The 12,216-nt window shown below is 38.8% G+C and overlaps 1 protein-coding gene across 6 annotated transcripts in view; it reads right to left on the bottom strand.

Moving 5' to 3' along the window:
- The window catches only part of TUSC3 (tumor suppressor candidate 3), a 151,272-nt gene that overhangs the window by 13,716 nt on the left and 125,340 nt on the right, over positions 1 to 12,216 (bottom strand). For 4 of the 6 annotated variants that reach the window (XM_010592493.3, XM_010592494.2, XM_010592497.3 and 1 more), the window contains exons 8-9: positions 7,612 to 7,686; positions 5,945 to 6,035 (exon numbers count right to left, since the gene is read on the bottom strand). In XM_010592493.3, the coding sequence (XP_010590795.1) occupies positions 5,945 to 6,035; positions 7,612 to 7,686 (166 nt within the window). Of the gene's footprint in view, positions 5,348 to 5,944; positions 6,036 to 7,611; positions 7,687 to 12,216 lie in introns of all 6 variants that reach the window. The other 2 variants (XM_064272871.1, XM_023551161.2) reach the window with 1 other exon arrangement.

Genomic DNA, 12,216 nt, shown 5'->3' with positions numbered 1-12,216 from the left:
GACGGAAGCATCACATTTAAGAATGTACTTTGGCGATGGCTCTAAGGCCACAGCTAAGAGCGATTTCTAAATCGGTAGATGGTCTTGTGTTCCAGTGTATGTTTTCAGTAGGGAATTACTAAGAGCCTTAACCAAATTACAGTATTTTTGAGCAGGCAGAAATGGGAGGTTTTCCTGGCAGCTATGATGAGGAAGGGTGTGTGTCGGTCCTTGCAGCTCATCTGCTGTTTAATGTATACATGTATTAAACTGGGAAATCAAGGATATGGTCTTGGTTAAAAAACCATCCTCCTTCCCCTTTGCAAGACGAATTCAGCATGTGTGTGTTATAAGAGGTTAGATTTGATTTAGCTCTTTGTCCCTAGGGTTTTGGTTCAACGAGTTGCCTTTGTCACTTCTGAGTCACGGCAACCTTATGTATAAGAGAATGAACCCTTGCCTGGTCCTGTGCCATCTTCACGATCACTGGCATATTTGAGTCCGTTGTTGTGGCTATGGTATCAATCCATCTCATGTAGGGTTTCCTTTGTTTTTGCTAGCCCTCGTCCAACACGATGTCCTTTTCTAGTGACTGGTCTTTTCTCTATAAGTCCAAAGTAAGTGAGCCAAAATTTTCCATCCTTGCTTCTAAAGAGCATTCTGGCTGTTCTCTGAAACGGATTTGTTCATTCTTCTGGCAGCCCACAGTATATTCAATATTCTTCGCCAACACCACAATTCAAATGTATCAATTTTTCTTCTGTCTTCCTTTCCCAATGCCCAGATTTCCCATGCCTATGAGGCGACTGAAAATATCATGGCTTCAGCCAGGTGCACCTTCGTCATAAAAGTGACATCTTTGCTTTTTAAAACCTTCAAGAGGTCTTTTGCAGCTGATTTGGCCCATGCAAAACATCATTTGATTTCTTGACTGCAGCTTCCATGCACATTGATTGTTGATCCAAGTAGAACTGTTGAAAGTTCAATTTTTTCTCCATTTACCATGATGTTGTTTATTGATCCAATTGTAAGGATTTTCATTTTCCTCACGTTCAGGCGTAATTCATACTGAAGGCTGCAGTCTTTGTCCTTCATCAGTAAGTGCTTGAAGGGGTTCATTTTCAGCAAGGAAGGTTGTGTCGCCTACATATTGCAGGTTGTTGATGAGTCTCCCTCCGATTTTGATGCTGGGTTCTTCATACAGTCCAGCTTTGCCGATTATCTGTTCAGCACACAGACTGAATAAGTAAGGTGAAAGAGTACAACTCTGCAGCACACCTTTTCTGATTTCCAACCATGTAGTAACCCCTTGTTCTAGTCAAACAAGTGCCTCTTCATCCATGTAGTTTCCGCATGAGGACAGTTAACTGTTCTGGAAGTCCCATTCTTTATAATGTTATACGGTATTTGTTATGAGGTATTTACAATTATTTCATTGAAGGCCTTTGCATAGTTGATAAAACTCAAGCAAACATCTTTCTTGTATTCTTTGTTTTGGCCACGATCCATATGACATCAGTAACGATACCCCTCGCTCCACAGCTGCTTCTGAATCCAGCTTGAACTTCTGGCGTCTCCTGTTGATCACAGATGGAGTTGTTTTTGAATTATCTTCAGCTTTTGTTGAAGATAAAAGTGGTTCAACATAGTAGGGACTAAGTCTCTTTGAAGACGGGCATTCACAGATGTGTTTTCAGAAGTACTCAAGACCAGGGCATACCTTCCAGAATAGGTTTTTGCAGTTTTCCTGCAAAAATTCATCTTCTCACTCCCCCAAAACTGCCTTTATTTGGTTTGAGCAATATTTTTCTTTAAAATCCAATAATAAAATGCTGGTGCCCAAGATAAATGCTTCTGAGAATGCAACGGTGTTCGCTGAGGCTGCGTGCATAACTCAGCTTTTCCCATTGGATAATTCATTTGGAAAATGTAGGTCTCTTTTTCTTCTTCGTCAGTCTCTCAGCTTTCAACAATTCCCAGCAGTATTTTCCTCTTTCATTTATTCCCTCTCTCACTCTTGCTCCTGCCATCCCCTCTGCCCTTTCTACAGTGAACTAGTTGTTGTGCAGATGTATATTTTATCCCGGTAATGTCGAGTTTTTAGAATTTAGCACTTAAGGTTGTACCAAACTTCTGGTGTACCCTCTCTGTAGCCCTTTTAGTAACATTTGCTCTTGATGTTTATAATGTATTTATTGCCATGATCATCTGTCTGCGTTAATAAAATTTATGAGTAATAAGCTGAAATCTTATTAGTGCAATGGAATAAAAACAAAACCTAAAGCAACAGCAATCATTATGAAGATAACCTCAGCATGTATCCGTGTGCTAGAATAACAAAAGAAAATAAGTTTTCAAATGCAAAATTGGTATCCTTTTGGCTCATAATGCTCCCCTAAACTGTATTTTGGCGGCTGACAGGGACACTGTAAACGCAGTGAAGGGAACATGTATCCTGTAGAAACCTGACGAAGCAAAGGAATTTGAGTGTGAACGATCACAGAGTGGGATGATCTATGGGTACCATGGGGACTTATGGAAGCCTGATGAATGAGTCACCATTCCATCCAGGGAAAAGCCAGATTGCAGAGAAGACGATACAAGTGAAAGTTCTCAGGTGGCTTAAGAGAAATATTCGAAGGCTTTACTGTGATACGGGAAGAGATAATTAAGCTAGGAGAATTATTCAAAATGGTGAGTGGAAAAGCTGAATAACCAAGTCATATAATTCAGATACGACAGAAATAATATAAATCAAGGCAAAGACCTGAAGAGATTGGAGACAGAGAATATTATAAAGAATTGAAAGAAAAATAAAAAAGGATTCACCACATAAACTACAGTAGCTCATTCAGCAAAGGGTAAGATGTAAAAAATAATTTATACCTCATTTAATTAACACTCTACTCTTGTCAGTGACCCTTAGACTTCCTGTACCTCTCATTTTGTTTCACTTCGTAGATCTCTGATTCCGAACTTTGTTTAACACATAAGGAAAAATCAAGATAAACTCATAACATCCTTGAGTAAAGTTGTCTTCCCCCTCTTGAGCTACTGGAGCTCACAAAAAATTTCAATAGGATGGGATAAGTATTTAGTGGTCAACATTTTTCTAAGATTCTTTGGCTATCAGATTACCAAGGCCACGTACATTGGGCTTCGTCTTTTTTCCCCAACTTTGACTCTGTGACAATTTTCTACTTATAGGAATATGGGAATCAGGTGGCATACACAGAAGATAACACAGCACAGGCAGAGCTGAGCTGGGACCCAGAGGTTCTGTTCTGCATCTACTTAGAGATGCCTTCCTGGTCTCATCTGTAAAATGAGCTTGAGTGAGATGATCTTCATAGCCCTTTCCAGTGCTAAAATTCTAGGACACTATGCTGCTCTTTCCCCCACGTGTCTGTCAGTTTGTTGTACTGTGGGAGCCTGTGTGTTGCTGTGATGCTGGAAGCTATCCCACCGGTATTCAGATAGAAGCAGGTTCACCCATGGAGGACAGGTTTCAGCTGAGCTTCCAGACTAAGACAGACTAGGAAGAAGGACCCGCCAGTTTACTTCTGAAAAGCATTAGCCAGTGAAAACCTTATGAATAGCAGCAGAACACTGTCTGATATAGTGCTGGAAGATGAGCCCCCCAGGTTGGAAGGCACTCAAAAGATGTCTGGGGAAGGGCTGCCTCCTCAAAGTAGAGTCGACCTTAATGACGTGGATGGAGTAAAGCTTTCGGGACCTTCATTTGCTGATGTGGCACAACTCAAAATAAGAAGAAACAGCTGCAAACATCCATTAATAATCAGAACCAGGAATGTAGGAAGTATGAATCTAGGAAAATTAGAAATCTTCAAAAGTGAAATGGAATGCATAAACATCAATATCCTAAGCATTAGTGAGCTGAAATGGACTGGTGTTGGCCATTTGAATCAGACAATCATATAGTCCACTATGCTGGGAATGAATGAAGAGGAACATATAAGGGAAATTCAAAACCTTCCGTTACCTTCCCCCACCTCCTCAATGTCACCTACATGGGGTCTAAGGTTCTCACAATGCCCCTTACTACAATTTACCTATTTATAAAAATAAAATAAATTCCTTTGACATATTATGACTGCTACAGAATGAAATGAACTCCTTTAAGTGTTTGCGGCATCTTGGATGAAAGATTTTTAAACTATATTTCTCTTAATATACAGATTCCAATACAGAATGCATCCATGTTAAACTAAACCTCTTAAACCATACATATCCATGATTCCTAATTCTACAGTAGGAGGAAAGAGGAGCAAATAACTTCATCTTTCTTAGGTATTAATCTGTTTATGTTGATCATTTTACATTTTCAAAACCAAAATTGGCCGGCTATCTAACTTCAAGAATAATAGCATGAATAACCTGGAGACTTGCCTTTAGTACTCTCGTTACCCTCAAGATTGATGTTTTTAAAAATTCACTAAAGCTGCAGGCAGGATTTAAGGCAGATGATCCCACAGCTTGGATCTGATAAACACATTTCTTCCATTCTCTTATACACTATTTATTTTTAATGCGTGTGAGAAAAAGAGAATCAGTAAATAAGCCTCTGCTTCCCAGGAGAAAACAGCGACGGGGTTGAAGACTCTTATTCTTCCATACAACCCCAAAATCAGACCTCCCTATGATCCATTCTGGCCCCCAGGTAAAGCTATGGATTTTCTGCCATCATCTACACAGCAACATTCTGTCAAAATATGCGCCTGGTTCACATGTGGGAGAGATGTGATGTATGGTGACTATTTGTCACTAGTCCTTACAGCATCAGAAAGTGTCTTCCAAACCTCTGAGAAAGGAAACACAGGGCCTTGACTTCATCATCAAGAAGCCCTGGCAGTGCAGTGGTTAAGTGTTTGGCTGCTAACTGAAGGGTTGGCAGCTGGAACCCACCAGGTGCTCTGCAGGAGAAAGATGTGGCAGTCTGCTTTCGTAAAGACTACAGCCTTGGAAACCCTCTAGGGCAGTTCTGCTCTGTCCTGTGGGGCTGCCGTAAGTCAGTATCAACCCTACAGCAATGGGTTTAGGTTTTTTTTTGGTTCTATTTCTTCATCAGAAAGAAGCATAGGTTGAACTGGTGAAAGGGCTCCCTTGAGAAAGTCCAGTATTTATTCCTTAAAGCAAGGCAGAGGAAGGAATAAGCTCCAGCAGAGAAGGAAGGGCTAACTCCAAAAGTGAACGAATGTAGCGTGAATACACCCATCGCAGTGTCCTTCAGCAGAAGTGGAGCTTCGTAATAAAAATGTGATCTCGGAATGAATTCTCACCATCTCCGCTCCTCCAGTTACGACAACGTGCAGGTGGAAATCTTACCAAATGTGCGTCATGATTCCTTCTGGTGATCAGAGATTATTTTATCGTTTGATTTTTACCTTTCAAGTGGACTTTTCTTATTTCAAAAAGCTAAAATTTTGCAGAATGCAAAAGATGACGCAAAGTTTATGAGACGTTCAATAGTAGATTATACGGAAAAAAAAAATCTCGCAAACCAAGTCAAAATCATGACGGACAGACACACCAAAAGAAGAAGAAATTTCAATGAATTCCTAAAAAAATTAAAACTCATTTTGTTTTACGTATATATAACATACACTATAAAATAATATGATACATAATATATACTATATAGCATATACTACATAGTAATACCTATTCATAAAAAAAAAATTTTTTTTTTTTTTTTTGCATATGTATCTCTAAAATAAACTACTCTGTTTTGGAACAGGGGCCATGCCTCATAGCTCTTTTGTAAGCTCTACTATGCTGAACACATGGCAGGTGCTCAAAAATTTACTTAACTGAATTAAAACTCATTTGGTAAATGAGTTATCTCATTTAAATTAATCCTTAAATGTTTATTAACCATTAAAATTGTGTTTATTCCATTAGTTAAAAATGCAAACGTTTACAACAGTATAAAGATATTACCTACCTATAAGGATAGCCGTGGTACTTGGAACGAAATATTGAAAGCAGAAAACTGAAGAAGAAGACCACCAGGCCTAATCCCACTAGGCAGATAACTAGAGAAAGAAAATACCATTAACGGTCTAGAAACATGCAAACAATAACCCAGACGTTTATATATTAAAATGCATACAATTTATTACAATATACTTACATTCAACAGTTCATGGCACATACAGGCAGGACAAACCAGATAACCCATAATACAATGTATTCATTATTTTGCCTATTTTCCTCAGGAAAATGTACTATGTGAGTTATGAAAACAAGAAAATCAACTGATGTAGTCTTCTGGTGGTTTCTTCTTGTATACAATCCTTTCACGTACTGAAATGTTCCCCAAACAAACAAAATACGTGATAAGCCACAAACACGGTTATTGACATCTGCGTCATGAGCCTGGCTGTATTTAGCATTATTAGAATGCTAAAACGGAACTTTATTTTTTTCAGATGGGCACGCAAAATTTACAAAGAAATCTAATTTTAGATTATTAGACTAATTACATTGTCTCTGTAAAAGCATGTTATTTCAACACAGTTCATCCTAGAGTACAGAAGGCTATGAATAAAGGCCTGGAGAGTGAGAAAATAATGCCTCATGAACCAAAGGGGAGAAAATCCCTCTCCAGAGCAGATAATGGTGTAAAGGTATTGCTGTTGCTGTAATTAACATTCACCTGATTTACAAAGGAACACAGGGCATATGTTATAGTAGAGTGGTCTTAATAAATTATTAGCCTTTTTCAGACACACCTATGCTTCTTATGCACAAGTCTGGGGTTTTTAAAAAGATTTCAGAAACATAAAACATTGAGAAAAAGTTTTAATTATAAGCCTGTGGAAGTATTATCATAAAATCCTACTAAGGCTTGATATCAATTATAAAAAGGTTGTTTGCAGGAAACACTAAATCTAAGGCTCTGTCCAATCCTAACCCACGCTCCTCAAGGCAGAATCTTTTTCCTTGTTTTTGCTGCCAAAATTTGTTACTTTAGAAAAATCTGTTTTTTCAACAATTCCTGAGAGGAAATAGTCCCATCAAAGAAGAAAACATAGTTAAGTTGCTTAAAGGCACAGTGCTGGGCCCCTTGATGGAGCTGTAAATCCTGGGATATCAACGGAAAAGATAAGGTTAAGAACAGCCTCCCTTTTAACGTTGATAAAAGGCGGTTTGGGCAAAAGGGAAAAGTATTCTAATGTTTCAGCGTGCAAAACCTGCATGAGTTACCCTTTGACTGTCGACCCCCGATTCTCACGGCCTAGCGGCAGAGCAACTGCTGATAAAACCTCTGAAGACTCTGCCCACAACTCTTTTTCTTCTGGTCACAAGGATGTCTCCACAGAGGCGGCAGCTTCAATGGGGAAGCGTCAGAACACCCACGACAAAGGTGAATGGCAGCCCCCCTTTGCATGCAATCCCAGGGTAAATCTCCCAATCCCATTTTGGAAGAAAAAAACATGTTTCAATTTTATGTATGTACATATTTAGGAACTAGAAAAAAACAAGAACATCTTCCCCTTCTTAAAACTAGAACACACCTTTCGAAGTTTATGTTTACGAAGAGCTTTCATGTATTTCCCGTTTGGAAGCTAAAGCCATACCGCAAAAAATACCAACGCAGTGACTTACTCCGTCTTTTCCCAACATCTCCTTTGGAAGTTGCAGCCTCATTTAGAAGAACCATCCCCATGGTGATAGCAGCATCTATAGCTGTTGTCAAGGAAACAGTAGAAATAGATGCGAATAAAAACTTTTCATCCTTCTAGATATGAATACAATGTATTCTGTTCCGGCAGTTACTGTATGTGTACACAGTTCGTTATATGACATGAAGTTACCAGTCTCTGTGTATGAAAAATGCCTTATTTTTTACAACCTAAAACCTAAACCTTCAGTTTGGGAGATTTTGGGGGTTTAATTCTAAATGTCCAACATTCCACGACTTTCACAGCTTTTATGAATTACATGAACTCTCAAAACCAGTTATGACATTTCAAAGTTATGTACTAGTTACAGACACAATGACACATTCACAGGTAATAATAGAAAATAATTAGAAAGTATTCAGCATAATTTTTTTCTTTTTCATTTTCACAGGGTGCATGTTTGTGTCAATAGCTATCTTAAGAGTTTTCTTTTTCTTCACTTCTAAACGTGTGTTTTAGAAATTATTTTTGTTTAGTTAAAAAGATTCTTATTAAGGTCAGATATTGTGTCACTTGCAAAATTTTTGGCAACCAATTAGAAGCTGCACAAAAGCAAACAAAACATAATAAAGCAACCTAACAAATTTAGCGTGATCTAGATTGTGTCAGTTAATTGTGTGAAATTTTAAAATGAGAACACACAATTATTTCTGTACTTAACGTCTGTTTTGCAACCCCAAACTCAAACCAAACCCCTTGCCATTCAGTCAATTTTGACTCATAGCATCCCTACATGACAAAGCAAAACTACCCTACAGGGTTTCCAAACCAAAGCTGTGATTTTTACAGGAGACTGTCACATCTTTCTCCTGTGGAGCCGCTGGTGGGTTTGAACCTCCTGCTTTTCGATTAGCAGCCAGCACTTTAAGCACTGGACCACCAGGGCTCCTGAAAGATACCAGGGACTAATAATGTGTGTGTGTTTTTTTTTTTTTTTTTGCCTTTAAAGGATATTCCTTGCCATGTTATTAAACCATTTCAGACATCAACTACTGTTAAGATTTTAGAACTCACCAATTCTGGTATTTATTATGTATTCTGACTAATGGATTAAAATTTTTAAAGAAGGAAAAAAAAAACCATTTTGTCAATTTGCTGAATTGATTTTATTAAGATTTCCTCGTATTCATTTCCACTGTTACTGTGCACGGCCAGCAACAATGTCCTGTGTGGAATGTATCCAAGTGCTTTCCACTCCTGAAAGGGAAACTCAAAGGATGTCATCTGGGAGGTCAGGACGCTTTAGTGGAGGGGCTGGGGGGAATTCTGCAGAGTAGGTATTTCAGAATGAGTTTTTATAACCATAGTATTCAACAATTCATAACTTTCCAGTTATGCTTACACTGACCTATCTCAATGAATACTCTTTAAACTACTCAACTTCTTTATTGCATTGTTTTCTGGAAAAACAAAAACCTTGATTTTAAGCCTAATGTACGTAAAAGTCCCTGCTAGCGCGATGCAACCCCCCTCGACACACGCACACACACACCACTAAATTTTCAAAAATTTACAAAATTAAATGCTTTAAAATTTTAATGACTATCAAGCCATACAGTATGCATGTACATATTGTTTTTTTTCAGTAAAAGTTTACACAGCAAAATTAGGTTCTCATTTGACAATTTCTACACAAACTGTTCCGCAACATTAGTTCCGTTTTTCACAACGTGTCAACATTCTGTGTTCTGATTCATTTCCAGAACTCTAGTTTCCCTGCCCCCTTATCTTCTCATCTTTTCATCATAGTAATTGTTGACATTTTGGTCATACAGCATATTTTATTGGACATTAACTAAGGTCAGGCAAGTGTTTAACACATGCATATTAACATATCTTCACACCATGTTTACCGCTCTGCCTCTGAATTTTCAAAATATTGAGAACTATGTGAGCAACAAATTTAAAAATGCATGAGAAAATTATGTGTAAGACTTGCATAAGCCTATACCATCTTTTGTTTATCACTTTATCTTAACTGATGGGCATTTAAGCAGTTTTCAAACGCTTGCTATTACAAATAATATTGGCAAGAATATGTTTTTAACAGGTCTCCCGGTGCTCAAGTGCAATATTTTCTCCAGGGTCTACATGTGCTGCTGTTAGGTGCCATCAAGCTGGTTCCCATTCATAGTGACCCTACGTAAAACGGAATGGAACACTGCCAGTCCCGCCATCCTCACGATCTTTGCTATGCTTGAGCCCACTGTTGCAGCCACTGTGTAAATCAATCTCATTGAGGCTCTTCCTCTTTTTCGCTGACCCTCTACTTTACCAAGCATGATGTCCTTCTCCAGGGACTGGTCCCTCCTGATAACATGTCTAAAGTACTTAAGACGAAGTTTCACCATCCTTATTTCTAAGAAGCATTCTGGCTGTACTTCTCCCAAGACAAGTTTGTTCATTCTTTTGGTAGTCTACAGTATCTTCAATATTCTTCACCAACTCCGTTATTCAAAAGTGTCAATTCTTCAGTGGTCTTCCTTATTCACTGTCCAGCTTTCGTATGTATAAGAGGCAAATGAAAATACGGCTTGGGTGGCGTCTGGGTTCTTAAAGGTTAGCAAGCGGCCATCGAAGATGCCTCAGTTGGTCCCAACCTGCCTCAAGATACAGAGAACGAAGAACACCAAAGACACAGGAAAATATTAGCCTAAGAGGCAGAAAAGGCCACATAAACCAGAGACTTCAACAACCTCAGACCAGAAGAACTAGATGGTGCCCAGTTACCACCAATGACCACCATGACAGGGAACACAACTGACAATCCCTGACAGAGCAAGAGAAAAGTGGGATGCAGAACTCAAATTCTACTAAAAAGACTAGACTTAATGGGCTGAGACAGCAGGGACCCCAGAAGACACGGCCCCCAGACTCTTAGCCAACTCTTCAGACAAAGATTAGACTGAACTATAAGACATAAGATCATACTCATGAAGGGAGCGCTTCTTAGCTCAAGTAGATACCTGAGACTAAATGGGCAGCTCCTGTCCTGAGGCGAGATGAAAAGGCAGTAAAGGACAGAGGCTGGCAGAATGGACATGGGAAATTTGGGGTGGAAAGGAAGAGTGTGCTGTCACGTTATAGGGAGAGCAACTAGGGTCACATAGCAATGTGTGTATAAATTTTTGTATAAGAAACTAACTTGAACCATACACCTTCACTTAAAGCACAATAGAAAAAAAGAAAACATGGCTTGGGTCAGGTACACCTTAATCTTCAAAGTGACACCTTTGCTTTTTAACACTTTAGAGAAGTCTTTTACTGCAGATTTGCCCAATGCAATATGCCGTCTGATTTCTTGACTGCTGTTTCAATAGGCGTTCATTGCAGATGCAAGTAAAATGAAATCCTTGACAGTTGTCAAAATTTTCTCCATTTATCATGATGTTGATAATGGTTCCTTTGTTTGGGTCTACACACACAGAGGTAGAATTTTTCAGAGGTTGTGTATTTTCAAATGTATTGAGTATAATTAAACTGTTCTGTGAGACAAGAGCAGAAGTGTTAACAATTCCCATTTTTCTAACATTTTACTCATGCAGAATTTACTTTTTCAAACTGATGCGTGTGGAGCCTTAATACTGAGTCTGAACATATTTTGATATATTTTCTCTTTTTTGCTCAATCTTATGTATATTGCTTATTTTTTTGCGCATTTTTTTCACATCAAGATACTTGTCTTTTTTATATTGATTTGTAGAGCATATTCAGTTTTTTCTGGATATGAACTGATATTTGTGTTGCATATATAGCCTACTTTATGACTCGTCCTTAAAGTTGTTTTATCATGCAGGTTTTAATTTTAATGGGGCCAAATTTATCAATATTTTCCTTTATGATTTGTTTTTGTTTCCTGCATATGAAATTAATTCCTACTCCTAGGTCTTAAAACACTCCCTAGTTTCTTTTTTGTAATAGCTTTAAAGAAGTCAGGTAATGTTATTCTTCTACTCAAAACCCTCTAATGCTTTCTTGCACTTCACTCTCAGTCAAATCTTTAGACCTCACAATTGCCTCAAGGTCATACATGGTTTGTACTCCGACCCACCGCCCCTATCTCTCTCTTGTTTCCTTTAACTTTTGTCCTTGCAAAAGGTCAGTGGGTCAAATCCACCAGCCACTCCTTGGAAACCCTATGGGGCAGCTCTACTCTCCCCTACAGGGTCAGCATGAGTCGGAATTGACTTGATGGTGACAGGTTTGGTCTTCATTGTCCCAACAAGCCAGGCGTCACTCTGCCTCAGGACCTCTGCACTTCCAATCCTCACCACCTGACGTGTTCTTCCTCCAGATGTCCACCGGACTCCCTCACTTCCATCCAGTCTCTGCTCAGATGACATCTTATCTGAGAAGTCTCCTCCGGTATCTCTGTTGACTTTATCCTGCTTTGCTTTTCTCCGTGACTTCACTTTTGAGAGAATTTACATATTGTGTATTTTTTATTTTCTTACTGCCTCTCTCCCTCCACTAAAATGTCAGCCACAGGAAGGCAGCGGCTCTCTTCTGTTCACTGTCTTACCCCAGT

This window comes from Loxodonta africana, chromosome 19 (genome assembly GCF_030014295.1).
Source record: "Loxodonta africana isolate mLoxAfr1 chromosome 19, mLoxAfr1.hap2, whole genome shotgun sequence".
NCBI lineage: Eukaryota > Metazoa > Chordata > Mammalia > Proboscidea > Elephantidae > Loxodonta > Loxodonta africana.
Note: the sequence above shows the minus strand (reverse complement) of the source record. Positions and strands in the feature narration are given on the sequence as shown.